The sequence below is a fragment of the Xylona heveae genome (genome assembly GCF_001619985.1).
Source record: "Xylona heveae TC161 unplaced genomic scaffold L228scaffold_3, whole genome shotgun sequence".
NCBI lineage: Eukaryota > Fungi > Ascomycota > Xylonomycetes > Xylonales > Xylonaceae > Xylona > Xylona heveae.
In genome coordinates, this window is record NW_017264195.1 from 191,625 (window position 1) to 213,498 (window position 21,874).

A 21,874-nucleotide genomic window follows, 5' to 3' on the forward strand; every position below is an offset into this window, starting at 1 on the left:
GGTCCAATCAGCATTATCTAGTTAAGCGCTCGTCAATTAGTTGGCGGATCCCATGTCTTTACTTGGGAACTCCTTGCAACCTCTTCCTCGCCTCACGATTTACCTGTGCCGTTACCCCTCACTAGAGATTCAACATTGCGCATAGCTCAACGAGTGACCTCACAAAATAAGCATCCCAATTTACAGTGCCCGTCTTGAAGGGAGTCAATGACCCGCAGTGGTGGTTACTCTATTGCTGGTTCTCTTTCACTTTGACGCGGTTGCCCCTTGCTTGATTGGTTATCCTTCTGCCCTTCCGTACGACACGGCAAATGGAGCGATTTGCAGGCACCATGTTGAGGCTGCAGGATCAGGCTCCAGCGAGGCTGAAGAAAATGTTGTTGCTATACAGAGTATCAAGGAGACGCCTGAGTTTCCCGCGAGATTATGGTTCTTAGCCCCTAGACTGATTTACCGGCGGGTCTGCGTGAGGACCTAATTATTCTCTTCTAATTTGCTTTTCCTTGATGCTTTTCTTTTTGGAAATGCTTCACAAGCTACTGCCTTCTTGATATTGAATGAGATAGTCGTGTTCGTTCAGTTCAGTCTTTGTATTTTCTGAAAAGCAATTGCGGGATTCGATGAATTTATGGCCGTCCCAGGCAAACACGCAGCAAGCTTTCATATAGATCAATTATGCATCCGCGGCTTGTGCCACTCTTTTTAACTTTTTTGGTTTGGAAACTGCTTCAAGTACAAGCAGGATCATCGAACGATGACGAGCAGGCTCTTTGGTCTGAACTTCGTGAGCTAGACTTGTTTTCTCTCCAACCGCGTGGGTTGCCTACAGGCACCTGCAATTCGAACACTCCCTGCGAAAATGCGGCATGTTGTGGTGGCGGAAACAATAATCTGTGCGGATATAGTCCGTCAGAATGCGGTGCTGGAAACTGCACATCCAATTGTGACGCCAAAGCCGAGTGTGGTGTGTTTGGCGCAGAAGGCAGTCAAAATTGTCCGCTGAATGTTTGCTGCTCCAAATATGGGTATGTCACCTTACTGTTTGCAGCTTTAAAGATTGCAACCTTACACCGGTATGGCTGCTAATAAGATACCGTTATTAAGCTTTTGCGGATCGACCCCAGATTTCTGTGACGCAGGCTGTCAAGCAGGCTATGGAGGCTGTGGATCAGTCAATCGACCATCTTGCGGTGGCGGAGGCAGTGTGTCCACGCGCACGATTGGCTATTATGAATCGTGGGCAAATGCCCGCACTTGCCAAAGCGTTTCCCCCGAAGATCTCAACCTTAACGGCTTTACCCATATCAATTTTGCCTTTGCTTTCTTCGACCCTCAGAGCTTCCAAATTGCTCCCATGGATGGCAATAGTGCATCTCTTTACAGCAGGTTCACGGGCTTGAAGAATTCCAATAGCGGGCTACAAACCTGGATTTCTGTCGGCGGTTGGTCATTTACAGATCCTGGGCCTACGAGAACTGCGTTTAGCGATATGGTCAGCAGTTCTGGAAACAGGCAGCAGTTTATCAACTCGCTCATCAAGTTCATGGACACGTATGGATTTGATGGAGTGGACCTTGACTGGGAATACCCTCAAGCTGATGATCGCGGAGGTGCCCCTGCTGATAAGGAGAACTATGTGACTCTTGTGCAGGAATTGAGGAATGCCATTGGTTCGAAATACGGCATTTCAATGACATTACCCACCTCTTATTGGTATCTACAGCATTTTGACGTCGAAGAGATTCAGAAATCGTTAGATTGGTTCAATCTCATGGCGTACGACTGTAAGTATCATTTGGAGAATGAGCCCGTGCTTTTTTTTTTTTTTTTCCCCGAGACTTCCTCGGTTGTTGACTATAATTTACAATGGCTCTTTACAAGTCTGCCACTGTTTTTACGATGATGCTAATCTTTCACAGTGCACGGCGTTTGGGATGCCGACTCAAAATTTGTCGGACCATACATTGCGCCGCATACGAACATTACCGAAATAGACCTTGCGCTTGACCTTTTATGGCGCGCAGGTGTGAGTCCTGATAAAGTCGTCATGGGCGAAGGATGGGTATGCATTGTTTTCCAGCACACATTCGTCTTATGTTGACATGTTTTCTTTAGTACGGGCGAAGCTTTACATTGAAAGATCCCTCCTGTAATACACCGAATGGGGTCTGTGAATTTACTGGTGGTGCTAATCCTGGTCCTTGTTCCGATGCTTCCGGAATCTTGACCCTTGAAGAGATCAACAATATCATATCCGATAACAGCCTGACGCCAGTTTGGGACAAAGAAGCTGCCGTAAAATGGATCACATGGGACAGCAACCAATGGGTTTCTTATGACGATGACGATACATTTCAACAAAAGCGTGACTTTGCCAACTCACGCTGCTTGGGCGGACTAATGGTCTGTAAATAACCTCTCCTTGTCTTCCATACATTTTTCTCACTCCTTTTTGTTTCTGTGAAAATAGGTATGGGCAATGGATCAAGTCGACCAAAAAGCCGACAACGGTCTTGCGCCAGCAGAAGGCATTACCACCAGCACGCAGCAAGATGCACAGCAAATGAGTCTCAATCTGCAGGCCGGTATCACATGCTACACCACAGAATGCGGCGGGACTTGCAAAAAAGGAACAAATGCAGTGGCACAGATGAATGGGCAGCCGGGCCAACTGTCCACAAATTCGAGATGCGACAAAAATGTGTATCGTACTTTGTGCTGCGATGACGGTACATTCATGGGGACCTGCCAGTGGCGCGGATACCGGGGCCTTGGTCTCTCGTGTATCAGCGGATGTGCGGATGGTGAGACGGAGGTGGTCAAAGACACCAACTATCATGATAAGAGTGGAGACCGGACCTGCACAGGCGGGCTCCAAAGTTATTGCTGCAAGGGTTTTAAATCTGCACCTATGAATGGAAAAGAAGATCAACTCAAACAGGACGTCGTCGACGGGGCAAAGGCAGCTGCAGAAGCAGCTGCAGAAAATGTCGCACTTGATCTCGCTGCAAAGGCGTTTTGCAGAGTAGCAGTTCCGGCTCTACTTGCTCCACTTGAAGCACTTGAGGACTTAATCCCCATTATTGGTATGTCTTTTTTCTTTCTTCGGTTATAAGCCCTTCGTCTCCATTAACCTATCAGAAGCTAATCAATCTGGGTCTTATTATTTAAACAGGGGAAATTCTTGACATTGCTGAAATAGCAGCGACGCCTGAATTGATCAATCTCTGCGTTAAGGGCGTAGAAAAGGAAGGCAAAGCTGAATTCAAAGTCTTTGGGAAAGAACACACACTTTCCTATCTCGAGCCTACAGAGAAACCATCTCTGACAAGGCCTCCAGAAAAGTCGCATACCCCAGCGAAGACGTCCGAAGACACATGCGAGACACCCGAGAAGGTCCGCAGAGCGGGAGAGGGCGACGGATGCCGCAAAAGAAAGCGTCGATCAAAAACTGTAACCACTACCACCTCAGTCAGCGATGTCCCCGGAAGAGTCCAGCCCATTCAATGCATGGCAGAAAAGATTCAGCAGCCCTGTCTACACTATAATTCTGTTATCAAGCATCATCCTGAGATGAAATCCGTCACATGCCCTTACAGTAGTCAGGTTAGCCCGGATCGTCCATACGTGGCCAAGTACAACGACGAACATAACACTGCGTGGACGTCCAAAATACCAAATGCAGCTAGGTGCGAACGAGACGAATGGCCTCCTGCCAAATTTATTTCCATCAATGATGGTTATAAAAACTTGCAAGGTCATGGGGTCAGGCCAGAAATTCCCGAGCAACAATACATTCGACTCCTTGACGGCGGTTCAAACGGCGCCGCAGGACAGCTGTTCAGGGGGTGTCCAAAAGTTGCGCCGTCGCAGCTCGTGGACGAAGTAACCAGTGTGGAAGAAAGAGGCGGGGGCATTGACACGGTCTGGGTCAAGGTGAAAGCAGTGTTTACTCGACCTGTGTTTACGATTGATTTTCCGGGTATAACAGATCCAGATGGCGTGGATGGGCTGCAGATCAACGAGTGTCAGCCTGTTCAGCAAGGGGTCAATCACATGGGGTTTGCACTGCTCAATGAAGATCCGTTCTTTTTGGACCACCCTGATGCAGCTGCATTGACCCCGCTATATGATCAGAGCCCAAATTTCAGGAAACGCCGAGGTCTCGGAGGGCTGGTGCCGGATCAGATAGCTGTTGTGGAAGCTAATTCAAGCCGCAAGGCCACGGATGAAGAATTGCTGCACAACTTCGGACTGATAAAGTGCCATGATGGCGACTGCTCGCAAGAATTGGCAGGATTGGGGATCGAGTCTGCAATGACCTTCGAATCGTCACGGACACAGCCAGCTGATGTCAAGGCGACGATTACTACTAGGTCTGCTAGAAGAGCAGATGAACAGCTATCAAAATTACGTAACCATGGATTGCCGCATGGTGACATTCCGCAAAAGACTGAGGCACCAGAGATGGCACTTCTTATGGCATCGTTGCCAAAATAGCCCTTTTAGTTTGGACTTCCTCTTGTTTTTTTTTATAATACCTCGTGGTTGAGAATATAAAGCGTAAGTCTGATTGCAAGATTTTTTTTGCATATAAATTTATTTAAAGGACAGGAAATTTGATTTCGAAGTTTGCTAGAATTAAAGCGCTAAGTGGGATGCTATTTGGATTCCAATCTCTGAATATTCTTTGGATGATCACGCGCCATTTTGAGCTTCCCGATATCTCCTATGGCGTTCCTCTTCCCACTTAATAAGAGCCTGTTTGCATTCATCTCTCCGAAATGAGTTTGGCCAACCATGTGCTCGAAAGATTTCTCTCATTTCCTAGATTTGCTGTCTTAGCCATTCATTTTCCTAAAAATAGCACCGGCCTTGCGATCAAAGGTAACGTGCACAACAAAATTAAAGATGCATCACTGTATAGGAATGTACGTACCTCTCTCTGACGCGTCTCTTCGGACTGGCGCCGGTCATCTCCCCACCAAATATACGGCCACCCATTCAGCGGCGAAGCCATCCATTCCAGCGTGGCAAACTTTTGCTTCCATCTATCCAATATATCCGACAACCTGAGCGTCTCGTCGTGGCATTGATCTCGCCAGCTTCGCGGATCGCCTGGGGGGTATGTAGGATCGTAGGTATAGCCCATAATCTCGTACGGCGTTATTGTCCCTATCGAGTATTCATATCAATATCGTAAGCCAATTGTCACGGTATCCCGTATTTTCTTTCTCCCTGCCCCATCCCATCCAAATACCCCCAAGCTATCCTTTCCTCCATCTTCTCCGGGAACGAAAGGAAAATGAAAAAAATAAAAAATAAATTTAAAAAGAGAGTGAGGAGATTTAATGAAACTGAAACTGAAACTGAAACTGAACTAGAAATAGAAGTAGAGGGGGAAAAGCCTTACCATCAACCGTATCAAGCATCAAATAAACACCCGTGTTCTTCCCGTTCGTCAACCCAATCACGTTCGGGGGAAACGTCGCTCCCACAGGTGTCGCGAAAGAGCCCACTTTCTTGGCTACGCTTGACTTGAACCATTTACCTCGATAATCCGCAGCATGCACGTCGAGTGAAACAAGGAAGTCGTGGTTGTCGGTATTAATATACGGCAAGTGACGCAGCAACTCGATCACCGTGTCAGTGCGGCCCAAGTAGCCCAGCGTTTCCTGGTTGATCTCCGGCCACCCCCCTGGAGGAGGGTACATGATATCGGACGGGTCGACGTATGGAAGACGACTTAGGAATTGGTAGTATGCTGTCATGGTGGCGATGATTTCGTCCTGGTTGTACGACGTGCGGAAGTTGACGCGGGGGTCTATTGGGGCCATTTTGAAGCGTTGTTGGAGATTGGTTTTGGTTTTCGTATTTTTGTGTTTCTTTGTTTTAACGTTTTTTATATTTTTCTCTCTGGGTCTATGAATCCCTTGGATTTTCCAAGTTTTTTTTTTTTTTTTTGTTTTTAACGAAAGAGTGATTGAGACCCCGCTGATGTGCTGTGCTGTGCTGTGATGGGATGTAGAGAATAACAATAAAGAATAAGAGAAACAAGCAACTAGGGCGCTCAATATTGTCTCGCGGCACGACAAGGACGAAAGGTTAACTTGACGAGATGGTTCTGGGTGATTGATTGAGAAGGGAGTATACGCTGTTGGGTATATGGGTATGTGTATTCGAAAAGAGCACAGCAGAAGAGAAAGAAGCAAGACTGAAAGGCTAGACGGCTGGTGGGCGGCAGAAGAAGAAGTCGTCGTAAGAATAATGTAAGGGGGTTTATATACACTGCATGGACCCGGTGTCTGTTTATGCTTTTACAACGGGGGACAAACCGGTGCGGGGGAGGCGTTAATTGAACAAAAAGGTCAAGTTATTATAAGTATATCTAGGCAGAAGGAGGTTAAAGTATAATATTTATAGCGAGGAGTGCCGCCGTGCCGCCGTGCCGTAATGCTGTAGTGTCGCGGCGCCGGGCGGCGCATAAGCTTGGCAACGGCGCAGAAATGGCACAGAAGGGGCACAGGAACGCCGATGTCGATACAGTATGCAAGGACAAATGCTCTTTTTATACTTTTGTGCAAGTAATATTCCAGAGTTTCATAATGGTTTCATATATATCTTATGCCATGGTAAAATTATGCAAGGTCTCTCAAGTCACACCACCATAACGAAGTTAAATTGTAGAGAGGGAGAAAAAGAGGTAATTTGATACGAGTATAAATGGTTGGTCATCGTACAGTTATACCCCACAAACAGTGAGTGGAGACATAGACTGGGCATAACTATAACTTAGTGGGGCGACGAGATCTGGAACCGCCGGGTATTTTAACCAGTTAAAGCTATATCCCCGCCTGACCTTGGCGGCTGCTTATTCTCCACGGATCCGCTATCATACTACAACGACACTGGATATTGCCCGAATTTCATCATATTGATGCTGCTGCGTGTGGTGCTACAACAAGCTGTACGCTGATCGTCCCTTACATATGCAATAAGTGATCCTGATCGACCGGTAAATCAGTTACACATTAGACTTCAAGTCCCATAAAAACGATCCTTGAGCGCCAGAGGGCTAGGAGACAGAATATATATTTCCATCTTATTCCCCCAAGATGCCTCTTAAAGAAGCCCAAGAGCACATACCGGGTAGTGAAGCATACAAATTTACCTTACTACTCCATCCCTCCTCTCCAAAAAATAAAAACAAAAATAAATAAAACAAGGCCGAGAACCAAAGATTCCCATCCAAGAGAACATAAAATGGGCAACACCACTGCCACTGTCCCCGTACGATTCGAATTCTACATTCTACGCTCCAACACCAAGCTCGAGTTCGTGCACCAATTCCCCAAACATTTCGTCGGTGTCGGGGATCCTTATGGCCAAAGCACCGATCTTTACGGTCAAACAAGTACTACGAACAACACTACATACGTCCAAGAGTTTCAAAAAGCAGCATATGCGATTCTGAGAGAACACAAGGACGAGCTCCCTCCGACGTCGGATCCAGCATGTGAATTCTGTGGCGGGCCCACGCAGAAAGTGGTCCATTTGCTCTCGTGGCTTTATAACATCGCGGATCCGTTCATCGTGGCGTGGATCCCGAATGCGTGCGAGAAGAGAGAATGCGTTTCTAGGGCCCACGCGCAGATGCAGGCCAAAGTCGGACAACGGGACGTCTATGCGCGTCTGTTTCGGGAAACAGATTGGAAGACACGGTCGAATAGAGGGTGCTGTGCGGCGTGTGGAACTACGAAGGCGACGAAAAGGTGTGCGCGGTGTAAAAGGGTGTGGTATTGTAGTAGGGTGCATCAGAAGGTAGATTGGAAGAGGCATAGAGAGATTTGTCAGGTCGGTTGAGTGCGGAACTGTTTTTTTTATTTGAAGTGGCTTGGTTTTTTCTATTCGTAGGGGAGGTAATAAGACTAATGTGAGACTTTGTGGCATTGAAACACCGTTTTAATCTAGTTCTCAGGGAATAAAGAATTAATAGGTTACAGGTGGTCCTACACTTATTATCGACCGGTCATGAACTATATGCCTGGCTACTGAGTGCATCAGTGTCTTGAGAGTCTCACAGTGTCAGCAGTCTATGAGTTTGCAAATTGATAAGATAGATTTCATATATGTACAAGATGTGTGATCCTTTAGACGCCGTGCGGCCACGTAGCAACGCCTTTACCCGGCCCAGATATATTGCAAGTGTACACGGTGTGTGCAAATGGAATGATGAAAGGTACAAAAAATTCAAGTCCGTCTTCTCCTCGGATCCGTTGCCTCTTGCCGTCTCCACTCGCGCAGTTCGCGGGTACTCATCGAACCCATGCCTCCTTCTGAGCGACGCTCCCAGCCACCGAGTCGAATGACAATACAAGTGGCATTGTCACCAACCTCGCCGACTTCTGTTGCAAAGCTGACGACACTTGCTGCGCCCTGATCTGGGGTCTTTGCTTCTTTGATGATATCCACAATTTCCTGATCGCTGAGCTCGCCACTGATTCCATCAGACATGAGGACGAGAAAGGAGTATTCTGCTGGTCCCATTTCAAGACGTCTCACTTCTGGCTCAGCCGATACGCCGATTCTTTTGGACTGCATGTCGCCAAAGGAACGTGTATTTGCGAGACCACTAATGCGTTCCTCGCCAAAAGAATCGGTCACAAATGTAGCAGCATATCTTCGAAGACGGGCCCCTTCGCCTGGTGACGCAGGATGATGATCAATCGTCATGGGCACCGCAGCCCCCGATTCAGTCGCGCAAAGGAGAATTCGGCAGTCGCCGACATGTGCCGTGAGCAAGGTTGAAGACGATCGTGGATGCCAGAATGGTGTTGGGGTCGGGGTGGAAATCATGGCCACGCTGCCTGTGCTTCCACCCTTGAAGCGAGTAGGCCCGCCAATCTCAAGCCGAGACTTGCCTGGCTCGCCGAGAACTTCAGCTTCGTTGAGCGCCCGCTCCAGAAATATGTTGTCCTCGTCGGCTTTGCGTGCCTGGGCAAGAATAAAATCTAGGTCGGCTTTGAGAAACGCATACATGAGAACAGTCTCAATACCAACATCTAGCTCGCCTGCCGCAGCTTGTCCAATGGCGGTGCTATCGTCGGTCGCATCGTCGACCGAGTATCGCTTGGTGTTGCTTAGAGGAGAAAAGTATTGTGGCTTGAAACGTCGAAAGTAGCCGCCCACTGTCTCTTTCCATTGATGAACCATTGCCCGTTGAAGGCTCAAGACGTTTGGAGGTTTTGCAGTTCCGCTGCTGTGGTGTGTGACGGAACTGCTTGATCCGGCAGTGGAGAGGAGTTGGCCATCACTGTAGGAGGTACTCGCGCTCATTGTCACTGACATTGTCTCTGCGTTTGCTGTCGATGTCGGTCTTAGACTTGACTCTAGTCGAAATAACCTCGCCGTTTCCTCAATGTATGAATGTAGACTGTCTCTGAGAAACTCGCTGCATTCTTTCCCGCCATGCCCGTCAAATACGCCATAGTAAAAGACCTGAGGGTCTCCGCTTGCCGTTTCGGCTCCAACACCCTCACCTGGAGTGGCCCTGTTCCGCGCTAGCGTAACTGACAGAGGCTGCCTTTTCGCAAAAGCCGGAATGTCAATAACACCAGCCTGATATGTATCCTCGTTGTATGGTCTCGTACCGCGCGAAACCGATGCGCCAAAATGGTGCTTTGCGCTCCGCAAAGGAATTCGCACGACGGTCATTTCTCGCGCAAGACCAATTGCTGGTGCGGCTGCAGCAGGAGCAGGGCCCGGCCCTGGTCCTGGTGTATGAGGGGTTGATGCGGAGCGAGGGAGCTTATGATGAAGAGCCGCTGGAGGTCTCGAATCTGGGTGCATGGAAGACGACGGGAGATGTGTAACAAAATAATCGTGAAAGCCCTTTCGCTGGCCATGTCTGGAATGACTGCATTCATCTGATCTCACTCCTGACCTGCCTTTCAGTGCCTGGTTCGGCGACAGAGACCTGTGACCTTGAGAAGGTTTTGGGCGATAACATCTCCTCTGTGATTCGCATTTTGGGTGGCTCAACGACGGTCCTTTGAGTTTGCGAGACCTCGATAGTCCTGCATAAGCGCCAATGAACTCTAACATGGATCATACTGTTAGTGAGACTATTGAAAAGGGTAGCACTGTTCACGGGTATCCATTACCATAGGTGTCGCCAAGCGTCCAACCTCTCCCGATTGCAGAGAGAGATAGACCGCACGGTCGTATGCGAACCATTCTTCTTGTTTGAAAGTTGATATCTTGATCTTCGTCACAACATCACTGAAAGAGGAAGCAACAGCATTGCGACGCTGGGAACTTAAGAAGTGATGGGAGGTGAAAGCAGGGTCCGATGCAGCCGAGCATGTTTTCTGGGGGCGATCCAGGCCGGGGGTGTCGGCTTTCTCCACTACAGTTCCTGAGTCCCGCCTAGATGACCTCGCTTGGATCCTCCTCCACATTTTGCCCTATTACAACAGTTGGTTTTCAAATAGATTAATTGCATATCTTCAATCACAAGAACTTGCGTACGGATCAATGGAAAAGACATTATTGTTTGAGGAAGAATAGGCTAATTTGGGTTTTATGCCGATTGATTGCCAGGCAAGTGAAGCCGACAATGACGTGCGTGGTGGGGGCAAATCTGGAAAAAGGAAAACACGGAACGGTCGAGCTTCAAAACCATGTGGACCTACTACGTAGGCAATCGAGAAGCCGGTAGAGCATGGCGCAGAAAAGAAATGATATATGCTAGAGAGGGGATTTCGTCTATATGACCCGTTGTCGAAGAGGCAATTATTTTCATTCCCTATTTCCAGCTTTGCCCTGCCCTGGTCTAAATTATTACATAGATTATTCCACCCTTGTATACAAGAGTGACGAATGTGTGATGACAAGGAAACGAATGAGATGAAATGAAACCAGAGAAAAAGAAAGGGCTGCCTTCACGCCAAATGCCTTGCATGAACCAACAGTCAGGTGATTAGTAGATAAGTCGAAATGAAGGTATGTGAATGTACGTGTACGCGGGTACCATATTAAGCTTCGCAAGATTGCGATGAAGACATTGATAATACAACTGCATTAAATCGATGATGAAAAGTTCATCTACCGTCCCACTGCAGCTACGGCAGCTTTGGCAGCTTTTTCTTCAGCAGTCTCCTCGGCCAAGACTTGAGCACCGCCTCGCTCTCGGTCCTGAAGCACTTGCTCGCGCGAGCCGACTGCTTGCTTGGTTGCCTTGCCTTCAGGAACCAAAGGCAAGACGCCATTTTGCTGTGCGAGATGCGTCGCCTTCTTGATTTCATCTTTGTAAATGCCGTCGGACTCTTTTTGGCTGGCATCAGGACTGGAGTGGGAAATGGGGTTAATCTTGTTCTCCTGGCGGGCATTGTCCTGGTTGACCTTGGTCTGAGCGGCAAGACGAGAGCGCTCGTAGCGGGCGGAAACGTCGCCGCCTGTCCACTGAGTCCCGAGCAGCCGGTCCCAGAAGGTGAAGAATGGCTGAGAGAAGTTGGTCTGTTGGATAATTAGCGAGGCTGTGGAAAGGAGAATTTCGCCGTGGACGAAATAAAAGGGTCACTTTGGGATACTTTACCTTGATACCCCAGCTTTGGTGGTGAATGTCGTGGTAGCCGGCGTTGTTGGAAGTCAGGAACTGCAATGGATCCCAAGGCAAGGCATATCCGCAATGGTCGTCAATGGTTTTGATGGTTGAGCCAGTGAAAAACCACATTCCTTGGCGAGTTGTCATATTCACGACCTTGTAGGCAATACCGGTTCCAAGTGTGTCCAAGAGGAAACCCTCCAGAGGGTGGTTGTAAAGAGCTCCATAGGCGTACGGAACGTATAGACGGTGGTGACGAGAATGGAAGTGAGCTGAAGAGGCGCAATTAGCATCTGTAAGCGTAGAAGAGGATGACAGGTGGCTTACAGTAGAGCCATGGGTTGGTGTGCATGATTCGGTGCAACCAGTATTGCCAAGTATCGATGATGAGGGCACCAAAGAAGAACTGCAGAGCCGGGATTCCCACCCAGTAGATAGCCTTTGCGACAGTCAACTCCCAGTTTGCAAACGCCGGCACAACAGCTTCTTCTCCAGTAGCCATCATGATGGTCTGAGTCAAGGACGGATAATTGCCGCCTGACAGGGCGCCTGCGAGGATCGGATGGGCGGCGCCCAGCTTGCTAGCTGAGCCAAGGGCATCAACTCCGAATAGAGACAACAGATTAGGGATCAATCTCTGGGCTCCTCGAAGTCTTCTCGCCCACACTGCAATGTCGTAGTCCTCCTTGCCGAAAACATCGTCTGGTTCTACCGCTGCCATCGCTATCCCAAAAGCCGTCTGGACAACTTGTTGCAGCAAAACATCGCGGAGCACCTCCCATCTAGTTGCATGATTGCGCTTGAGAACTTCAGCAGGCGTATGTAGTCGATACTTGGAGAGATAGTCGTTCACGTCGATAAAGTGCCATGTCAGAGAGACGATCCAGTAAGCGGCGACCGGGAGAATCAGAATCAAGAGCTTGTCGGGAATAGAAGGAATAAGGGGCGGGAGCGGCTTGAGGGTGTATTCCGGTAGAGGCGGAAACCCAAACGCTAATGTTGCATTCGACATTGTTGAATGGTGGTACTATAATGCCCTGCACTTCCGGCGTTGATGTCAATCAACTCAGGGTCTGTAATCAGGGGACGTAAAAATGTCTCGATGATCGGGCGTGCGGAACAACGGCCACGCGGCCAAAGACAGGTCGTCAGCACTGACGCCAAACCTGTTTGTCTCGAGTGCAAATAAACAAAAAATAAAAAAGGCGCGAAAAGAGAGTAAGAATGGGGAGTTGAGATGGAGAGAAAAGACGTCGGTGGACAGGGCGGCGATTATCTACGGTATAAGATTACATTAGTGCGACTGGAAACGGAGCAAATGGGTTAGAGGATTCGCCGATGATGGGCTGTGGCGTCGCGTGTCAGGCCTGGGGGTGGAAATGAGAGTTTTTGGAAATGGGCTGAGCAAAAAGCTCACGCAACTTCTTGCATTGGTACAAATTTTGTATGATGAGATTTGGAGAGAGATGCTCCTATTATGATTTATTTCCATGCTTCATATATTTTTGTTTTGGTTTCTCATTCGACTCAAAAATTCTCATAAATCGACAGGCAGGCGAAGGCATGATCCCTAATCCGGAATATCAAAGTTCCGAAGCGATTCCGGCGCAAACATGTCCGATTTATCTGATCATCTAATCAAAAGATCTCATCTCTGGAGCCGGCCATTCCTCTTTAGCTTAGGGGACGGAAAGGGGCAATCAACTCCAAAAGCAGCACGAACAGAAACCTAAGCCATCACCAGGTGTCAGGAGATTGCATTCCTAAATGTAGCCTGACCACTCAAGAAAACAGAAATGGTGAAATCTCTATCGTGCATAAATGGAAGCTTAGTTGAACATGAGCCTGCTCTCAGCAATGCTCATATGTCGTGGCTTTGTGTGAGATTAGCTGGTATTGGACAACGTATTGATGGTTTAATTGCCCCATGACAGTCAACCCTGATTCACAGACTCCACTGAAAGAGTGTCTGAAACAGCTTTCAATTTTATGGCAAATTTATGACAACTCTGTACTCAAACCAGTCTTCGCAACATAACAAATGTTCGCTCATGCAAAGCTCCTCCCAGTAACTCCTTGCTGGCCAGAACGAGGAGAAAAGAGGGCCAATCTGGAAAGAGGAATCCTGCTACAATTATTGGTTCGCTTACATCGAACATCGCTTTTTCCCCGCCTAGACCTTTCAAAAGTTTCCCAAAGAAGACTAAACCGGGTACTCGCCCCCACCAGGGAAAAGAGTCCAACCAAATTCATCCCACTTTTTCTCTCCTCCTCTGGCTGCTGATCTCCGCTTCCTGGTCCCTTTTTTTCATCTTCATTCCTCCATCCACTCTTTTTCAGCTTTTTGCAGCTTCTTCTAATCCCCATTAACCGCCAAAATGATCATTTACAAGGTGAGTACGGGCTTTGATACCACAAAAAACTTCCATTCGGCTACAGCGAAATGTATTTGTACCCCTCAATTCTAACAGCTTCCTGAAAATAGGATATCCTTACCGGTGACGAGATCATCTCCGACTCGTACGACCTCAAGGAGGTTGACGGTGCTGTCTATGAGGTTGACTGCAAGAAGATCGTCAAGGGTGCTGAGTCTTTCGGTAAGAATCCCCGGATTCTTTTATTTTGGTTTTTACTTCATGCATTGCGGCTCGTAAACACTGGTTTTATGATCCCAAAAAAAAATCAAGGAACGTGTATTAACGTTTGGCCTTCTTTTTCTGCAGACATTGGTGCCAACCCCTCTGCCGAGGAGGGTGGTGATGATGTTGATGACCAGGCCCAGACCGTCATCGACGTTGTCGACGCTTTCCGTCTTCAGCCTGCTGAGTTCATGGCCGACAAGAAGTCCTACCTCAGCGCTCTCAAGGGCTACATGAAGAAGGTCAAGACGGCCCTTTCTGAGAAGGGCGCCAGCGAAGAGACCATCAAGGAGTTCGAGACCAAGGCCTCTGGCTATGCCAAGAAGATCCTTGGCAAGTTCAAGGACTACGAGTTCTATATGGGCGAGTCCATGGACCCCGATGGAATGTGCGTATCAATCTCTTTGTCTTTTTAATGGAACATATTGCTTACTAATGCCGTAGGATCGTCCTCCTTGACTACCGTGAGGACGGTATGACCCCCTACATTACCGTTTGGAAGCACGGTCTGGAGGAGATGAAGGTCTAAAATGGTTTCGATATCCTGCGGCGACCAGATTTGGTCGCTGACCGCATTGCATCATTGGTCGGTTAATGATATAACGATACATGGGTCCAGGCGCTTTTCGCCGCAAAATTCAATATATTCTCATTGTCTTTGAATTGAGCAGTTTTGAACACTTTTTTTCTTTCTGTGTTTTTGTTTGTGACGTTGAACCATGCAGTACATGTTGATGGTCAATATGAATCATGGCTACATTTCTAGACATTGTGAGCCAAACGAAAATCTATTATAACAGATTTTGGACATTGGAATTCTTATCATTGTTGCTCAGGCAAGTATTCTGTACGTAGAAAACATTAACTTATCATGGACTTTCCCAGTCGCTTACTAACGAGCGCGTTGTGACAGACCGCTTGACAGCTGCTCTTGCTCTCAAAGGTCGTTGATCATCACTTTGATTTGACCGAGAAATGAGTGATCCTGGCATTTGGAACTCAAAAATCATAAGCTCGTTGATAAGAACAAGGTCCAGTACATATTGATGTATTTCACAATGCAGTATCCTGAACGGGTTTCTGGGTTTGGCTTTGTTGATCGCCACTTGAACTTGGCCAATGGATGTCGCTACGACTCGGCACGTGGTGGCGGCAACTCCGCAATTGCCATAGCTTTTGCGGAGAGTGTTCAACCATCCAACAACAGGAACCATGGTAAATATCCGCAACCTGCATGCTTATGCACTGTGCTCTACCACTGAGCAATTCTCGGAACCATGACGTGCGGGCGCGTCGTAATTGCAGCGTGCCAATTGGTCAATGAACCATAAGAGATGCTGTTGATGATGACGACGGTGTTCTTGGAAAGCTGCATTTTACAAGAAGAATGAAAAGAAGAGTTTCAGGGGTACGTCGAATATATAGTCTGTCATATCTTTCAAAATTCAGAATTGGATTCCCTTTTTTTTGCTACTTTACTCCTTTCTTGCCTGAGGAGAAGTCTACTTTTTCTTTGTTGCAATTTGATGTGTTGAGCGCTGTCATTTTCTGCCACGATGCTCTACCTATTGAGCACCCTCACGCTGGCTGCGGCTGCGTCGGCATCATTCGTTGGAAATTTGAATTACCGGAGCCCTTCTTTGCATCATCCTGAGCTTGGAGTGTCACTCCGAAAGGTGCACAAGCGCAACAACGCTGCCAGCGGTTTCAGTCCCTCTCAACTTAATTTTACCCACGGGGTTGCATCTGGTGATCCGTACCCCGACTCTATTATTCTATGGACCCGCATTGCCCCAACTAGTGATAATGATCGATCAAATATTACCGTTTCTGGCGCTGTTCCCATGTACAATCATGACACGGAGGAATATGTTTCAGTCTCCACAGCCCCAATCTGTGTCAACTACAAAGTCGCTTCAGACAAAGCTCTGTCCTCTGTAGTCTCTACCGGCACTGCGTGGACGAGTTCGGACATTGACTACACTGTCAAGGTTGGATTGTCCTCTTATGAATCCATTCAAGCTTCAATTATAATTAACCTGATCCAATAGGTTGAAGCTGACAAGCTTGCGCCGTTCACCACCTACTACTACCAATTCAACGTATGCAATTCAAACAATACCAGTCCCATTGGTCGAGCAAAGACCACACCTGCGGCAGATGACACTGTTAGCTCAATTGGCCTCGCAGTGTACTCTTGCAGTAACTTTCCCTACGGCTACTTTAACGCGTACGGCAACCCCGTGCGCAAGGACTCTGTCGATTATGTCGTGCACCTTGGCGACTACATTTACGAGAGCAAAGGCAGCTACGGAGCACCAATTGGTCGCCTTCCTCTGCCAGACAAGGAGATTTACTCTCTCTATGACTACCGGAAGAGAATCGCCACGTACCGGACAGATCTCGACTTGTTGGCTTCTGCAGCGAGCTTCTCATGGATTTCTGTCTGGGATGACCACGGTAAGTCTTCGAGGTATTGGTTTGATCCTGTTTTGACTTTCTTGCAGAAGTTGCGGATAATACATGGCGTGACAGCTCTTCGCGCCTCAATAACACTGAGCAATCGTTTGTCATGGACGGTGGCGTCAGCGTCGAGCAGCGCAAGATGAATGCCGTTCGTGCGTACTTTGAATGGATGCCAATTCGGTAAGTTACGCAATGTGTTTCAGCCTTTTGGTACTTGGGGACGAGTTGGCCAGTCAGCCAATTTTCTCTAGAGTCTGAATGCTGTCAAGCGGGATATTTGACACTGACGATAATAGACAAGTCGAAATGGACGACAATTTGCGCATCTGGCGTAACTTTTCCATTGGGTCTCTGCTCGACCTGATTATGCTGGATACGCGGCAGTATGACCGGTCCATTACTGATCTGTACTGGAATACGGACTATGTGCACCAGATCTCCAATGACGCTGGACGTACTCTAATGGGTGAGTTTCTGTGCTCATAATCTGCTGGCTTCTCAGTTGCGTCTTCAAAATGCTGATGCCTGGGTTATAGGTTCCCGACAAGAAAATTGGTTCTACAACCAGCTCTCTGCGTCTGCTGCACGCAAGGCTGCTTGGCGCGTCATTGGCAACCAGATTGGTATGTCTGTAAACCTTTGCTCCCTGTTCTTTGTCACCTGATCTGTCCATTGGTTTGCCTTCTCCCTTCTACACTTCATGGTCTTCAATCCTCGACGCACTTCCCTTTTTTATATATACACAAAAGCCCGAGCTCATGGTCGACAGTCTTCTCCCGCATGAACGAGTCCGTGGCATACGGGAATGAGAACCCCCTCGACTACGACGCCTGGGACGGATACCAGGCCAGCCGTAACCGGACGTTGCAGCACCTGTATACTCAGAACATTAGCAACACTGTCTTTTTGTCCGGAGACAGTCACATGTCGTATGTCCAGTCTTTATTGAGTTCCTGTATTCCCAATTTCTCTCCACCAGATAATCGCATATTTTCTCCACCTCCCTTATTCCACTTTTCTCCCACGGCTAACAATATAGATGGGTGTCCGACCTCGTGTGGCTCGACGAGCACCCGTACGACCCCGTCACCGGGGCGGGCTCAATCGGCGTCGAATTCGCCGGAACCGCAGTGACTTCCCCGTGCCCGTACGGCCAGAACATTGCCCTCGACAAGGCCAACAACGCCAGCCGTGCCCTTGTCCAAGCTAACCGCGAACTGCAATGGCAGGATGTGTATTACCGGGTGGGTTCACTTCCACTTCCTCACTTTCTCTTCTGTCCTCATTTCTCCCTTTAATCCTCACTTTTTTCGTCTCTTGTCCTCGGCTCATTGATTCTTGTCAACTTCAACTTTGCCCTCTAAACAATATTCTTCCTCCCGCAATCAACCCAAGCAATACCAATTTCTGACAATAAATAACAAAACCGGTTACAATACTGACTGTGACAAGGGCTACTTTGAACTGCACATTTCCTACTCCAACATCAGCGCCTCATTCTTTGGCATGCCCAACATCACGCACCGCAACCCGCTGGAAATCCCACTGGCCTCATTCAGCGTGCAGTCTGGCGAGAACAGACTGTCTCGTCCCGTCGCGGGCGGGAGCGTCGAGAGCGGCGCGCTCAAGTACGGACAGACCGTGCAGACGAATGTGACTGTGGATACCAGTGCCGCTCGCTCTGGGAATAATTCTCGTCTTGCTCTGTGATCATGTCTATTTATCCAGTCTGTGAGAGTCTGAGAGAGAGAGAGAGAGGTGGGGAAAGAGAGGCGCAGGGGGCGGGAGGAGTAGAAGGTAGGGAGGAGGGAGACATATAATCTATCAATACTTTACTCATCAACTATATCAATCTACCTGGTATATACAGACACAGCGCCCGTCACTTATCACTTGGAACTTTTAACTTGTAACTTGTTGACTTGTCAACTGACTCTACTACAGCTCACTCCACTTTGTAGTTTCAACGCTCAGCACTCAATACTGTTTGTCTAACAATATCCAATATCCAATATCCAATATCTCATCTTCAAAGTTCAACGTTCAATGTTTGACCTTTCATGTTTCATATTTGATATTTTACAAGGCACCCAGCCTCGCAGCTTATACCTATAACTCCTCGATATACTAACCTCCAACTCTAACCTCCAACTCTAACATCTAACCTCTATAGCTTACCTCTAGCTCTAATCAAATCTCCAACTCTTGGCTCTACCTTATGTCTGTAGTCAAAGTAAGATTTGGGTAATAGTAAGAAAAACAGTCAACTACAATAAAATTCTTGTCAAAAAGATATACCCTAATTAAAGTACTAGGTACTAGCTACTAGAGAATATATAGGTAAATGGTGACAACACAATGGTGACAATGCAATGGTAAAATAAGCAGGATATATAGACACAGGCACAGACACAATCACATGGGCACACGAGCAGCCGAGGGTTTTGAAAAAAAAAGTGTCTACTAAATCTGATCTGCTCCAAGCTAGAAGATATAAATGTGAGATGATTGATATATCATGTATGATGTATCAAGCAAGCAACCACATTGTGCGCGGGAACCTACAAAGGAGAGGGAACGTGGAAGGAAATAACCACGAGACCCGGAACAGAGTCAGGAGACGATGAAGATATAATCACGACCCCCACAGACAAAAGGTAGAAAAATAGATATAATAGTAATAATAATGATAATAATATAGAGAGCGAGAGAAAGTGGGTATAAAACACAGGCAAACAGAAGATATCCCAGAAAAGAAAAGAAAAGGAAAAACCGAACAGAAAAGCAAAAGCAAACAGATTAAAAGACGGTAAACTCCAATAGCACCGTTGAGTTATCAGATAACCTCCACGCTATGCAACGAACACCTACACCTATTCCTTCCACGCATGTGTGATCGTAAGAATATGATTCGGATAAAAAACGCCATTGACTCTCCCCATTAGAAATGCTTTGGCATGACATAACATGTTACGCCGCGGTATATAGCACCACGCCTGGCATGTGGTATGGAAAAAGATAGACCCAGATACTGGATTCAAGTCCGATAGGAACGACAGAATCGACAGGAACGAAGGACGACAGGACAGGAAATGACAGGACAGGACAGGATTTAAAAGGTACTCCAGTTCCAGTCGCGGGGCACGCTGGCCGAGACGCTGCCGTACTTTTGCGTGGCTTCAAAGTCGCCCAGATCGGTACGACCGCCGACTACGGCGGCCGCCGCCGCGCCGTGGCCCTGTCGACCGAGCATGTTGGCGAGGGCGGCACGGTGGCCGATGCCCGAGGTAGGGATTTCGCTGGGAACACCATGGGATCTTCCCAACGACGACGACGACTCGGACGACTCGCTGTTGCTGCGGCTGCAGCGGGCAGTCTCCCAGCGGCCGTATTCCTGCCAGCAATTGTCGCAAGCGCGCGAGCGGATGCCGTCCGGGTGGAAGCGGGCATACTGGTCCAAGGGAATGGTATAGGGCGAGTGGTTGGAGCAGAAAATGTTGCCGCAGCGCCGACAGTGGTGACGGCGGCCAAAGAGCGTAAAGGGTTTATGACATGACGCCGCGTCGCAGCTGGGTGCTGATGCGTCGGGCTATATAGTCTTGTTAGTATTATACAGTGATGAAACAGTATTATAGAGTTGATGGAATATTATGCTAGAGATATGGGGACATAGGTGTTGTTAAATGGGAAATAAAAGAGTGGGTGGATGCAAGGGTTGGGGGTAGCGATAGCCGATCGATCAGGCAAATGGCGTGCGAGTGATCAGGTATGATGAGGTTCGCATATCCGCAGTGTCGGTCGCGTGGACTCTGGGGACCCAAAGACGCAATTCGCGAGGGGTATGGCGAACCACCGTCATACATAAGGCAGGGGAATCCCATCGGAAAATAAAGACGAACACGAACAACAACGGGAAAAATAACATGATTTTTTTTATGACGACAGGGAACAAACAAACGAAGGGGAAAAGATGAACGGGATGAACGAGATGAGCTTACCTTCCAGTGTTCGCGGGTGGGGAGGCCGGTGACTTCGCCAAAGGCCATGTCGTTGAGTCGCTCGTCTTCGAAGATGCTGCGCTTGGTTTGCGCCAAGTCGCTGAAGCTTCGCGTCAGAGGGGCACGCTTGGCGGCCGCCTCGCCGTTGAGGCTGTCGGTGCTGCTGTGCTTGCTGTGCGGTGGAGTCAAGGGGTGCTGGTACTGGTACTGTTGCTGCTGCTGCTGCTGCTGAGGCTGCTGTGGCGGCGATCGTCCACCCTGTCGCCGCATGGTGGGCTTCTCGGTCGGTCGCAACACGGCAGGAACATAGAGAGGCGACTTCAAGGGCCGCAACTGGCGCGAGTGCGCATGAAGATTGTGGAGGGTATTATTTGAAGCGCGAGGAGACGTTGGAGAAATGTTGGTCGGCGACATGAAGCCGGTCTGCGCGCTACGAGGTGAGATTTGTTGCGGCTGGTAGTAGACGCCGGCATGCTGCTGCACGCCCGTGTATACAGGAGCGATTGAGATTTCCGCAGTCATCTTTGTGTTTCTCTACGAGAGTAGTCTTGTGGTCGTGACAGTTCGTAAATGCGTGTAGAGGATGTGATTTTGGTTGAATGAGGACGACACCGAGTGTAGAGGATCTAGTGTATCCAATACCCTTGGTAGATTCAGGTTGAAATCTAGATGTGGTGAAGATGTGTAGAGATCTTGTATGTTTCCTCTCTGCTGATGCTGACAGAGAACAGATGTCGCGTGAGAATGCGAGGATGTGTAAAAGTGAAAAAGGATGATAAGGATGGTGAAGACGACGTCAGAATACAGAAGATCTCAGATGAGCGTCAAGGGGGTGGCGTGTCCGATATGATGTCGATCTGTGTCGTGTGTGTGAAGATGCAAAAAAAGGGGCAGGAATTATTGAAAACCAGAATGTCAATGAGGGCAAGAGAGGAGAGAGAGGAGAGAGTAAAAAGGTGGGAGGTCAGAGGGTCAAAAGTGTTTGGTCGACGATAGTTATTACGAATAGTAACGTGGGATCGGCCTTGGTAGCCCTGGGGGGGTGGAGGGGAGGGGGGTGGGTGGTGGGTGAGGGTGGAGAGGAGAGTTTCCCAAGGGGCAAAACGTTCACGATGGATGATGGACAGGGGAAGAGAAACGACGATCCCGGGGAGGAGTAGAGAGTA

General features: G+C 48.3%; 8 protein-coding genes across 8 annotated transcripts; 4 read left to right on the forward strand and 4 right to left on the reverse strand.

The window, feature by feature from the left end:
* Positions 1-1,075: 1,075 nt before the first annotated feature.
* On the forward strand, positions 1,076-4,500 carry L228DRAFT_266360 (glycoside hydrolase family 18 protein; the record flags this gene model as incomplete). Its single annotated transcript, XM_018334848.1, has 5 exons — positions 1,076-1,784; positions 1,920-2,062; positions 2,116-2,403; positions 2,471-3,086; positions 3,176-4,500. The coding sequence occupies 5 exons, from the start codon at positions 1,076-1,078 to the stop codon at positions 4,498-4,500; spliced, it is 3,081 nt and encodes a 1,026-aa protein (XP_018189547.1).
* A 108-nt stretch (positions 4,501-4,608) lies between these two features.
* Positions 4,609-5,970, reverse strand: L228DRAFT_244852 (hypothetical protein). The gene is made up of 3 exons (XM_018332027.1): positions 5,414-5,970; positions 4,940-5,175; positions 4,609-4,827 (listed from the first exon to the last, which is right to left on the reverse strand). The coding sequence occupies exons 1-3, from the start codon at positions 5,835-5,837 to the stop codon at positions 4,699-4,701; spliced, it is 789 nt and encodes a 262-aa protein (XP_018189548.1). The 5' UTR covers positions 5,838-5,970; the 3' UTR covers positions 4,609-4,698.
* Positions 5,971-6,933: 963 nt separating this feature from the next.
* On the forward strand, positions 6,934-8,011 carry L228DRAFT_244854 (hypothetical protein). Its single transcript, XM_018332028.1, has one exon. It carries the CDS (start codon positions 7,264-7,266, stop codon positions 7,861-7,863), a length of 600 nt encoding a protein of 199 aa, XP_018189549.1. The 5' UTR covers positions 6,934-7,263; the 3' UTR covers positions 7,864-8,011.
* A 77-nt stretch (positions 8,012-8,088) lies between these two features.
* L228DRAFT_227864 (protein phosphatase 2C) lies at positions 8,089-10,323 on the reverse strand. Its single transcript, XM_018330462.1, has 2 exons — positions 10,164-10,323; positions 8,089-10,097 (listed from the first exon to the last, which is right to left on the reverse strand). Exons 1-2 carry the CDS (start codon positions 10,234-10,236, stop codon positions 8,251-8,253), a joined length of 1,920 nt encoding a protein of 639 aa, XP_018189550.1. The 5' UTR covers positions 10,237-10,323; the 3' UTR covers positions 8,089-8,250.
* A 783-nt stretch (positions 10,324-11,106) lies between these two features.
* L228DRAFT_227865 (hypothetical protein) lies at positions 11,107-13,099 on the reverse strand (the record flags this gene model as incomplete). Its single annotated transcript, XM_018330463.1, has 4 exons — positions 11,933-13,099; positions 11,597-11,877; positions 11,404-11,517; positions 11,107-11,325 (listed from the first exon to the last, which is right to left on the reverse strand). Exons 1-4 carry the CDS (start codon positions 12,615-12,617, stop codon positions 11,107-11,109), a joined length of 1,299 nt encoding a protein of 432 aa, XP_018189551.1. The 5' UTR covers positions 12,618-13,099.
* An 884-nt stretch (positions 13,100-13,983) lies between these two features.
* Positions 13,984-14,773, forward strand: L228DRAFT_236971 (translationally controlled tumor-associated; the record flags this gene model as incomplete). Its single annotated transcript, XM_018330884.1, has 4 exons — positions 13,984-13,998; positions 14,091-14,202; positions 14,329-14,632; positions 14,689-14,773. 4 exons carry the CDS (start codon positions 13,984-13,986, stop codon positions 14,771-14,773), a joined length of 516 nt encoding a protein of 171 aa, XP_018189552.1.
* A 544-nt stretch (positions 14,774-15,317) lies between these two features.
* On the forward strand, positions 15,318-18,582 carry L228DRAFT_218299 (phosphodiesterase/alkaline phosphatase D precursor). The gene is made up of 8 exons (XM_018330181.1): positions 15,318-16,235; positions 16,296-16,704; positions 16,752-16,890; positions 17,007-17,176; positions 17,247-17,333; positions 17,480-17,639; positions 17,750-17,954; positions 18,163-18,582. The coding sequence occupies exons 1-8, from the start codon at positions 15,801-15,803 to the stop codon at positions 18,418-18,420; spliced, it is 1,863 nt and encodes a 620-aa protein (XP_018189553.1). The 5' UTR covers positions 15,318-15,800; the 3' UTR covers positions 18,421-18,582.
* A 1,240-nt stretch (positions 18,583-19,822) lies between these two features.
* L228DRAFT_266367 (hypothetical protein) lies at positions 19,823-21,230 on the reverse strand (the record flags this gene model as incomplete). The annotated part of the gene is made up of 2 exons (XM_018334849.1): positions 19,823-20,299; positions 20,709-21,230. The coding sequence occupies 2 exons, from the start codon at positions 21,228-21,230 to the stop codon at positions 19,823-19,825; spliced, it is 999 nt and encodes a 332-aa protein (XP_018189554.1).
* Positions 21,231-21,874: the final 644 nt, after the last annotated feature.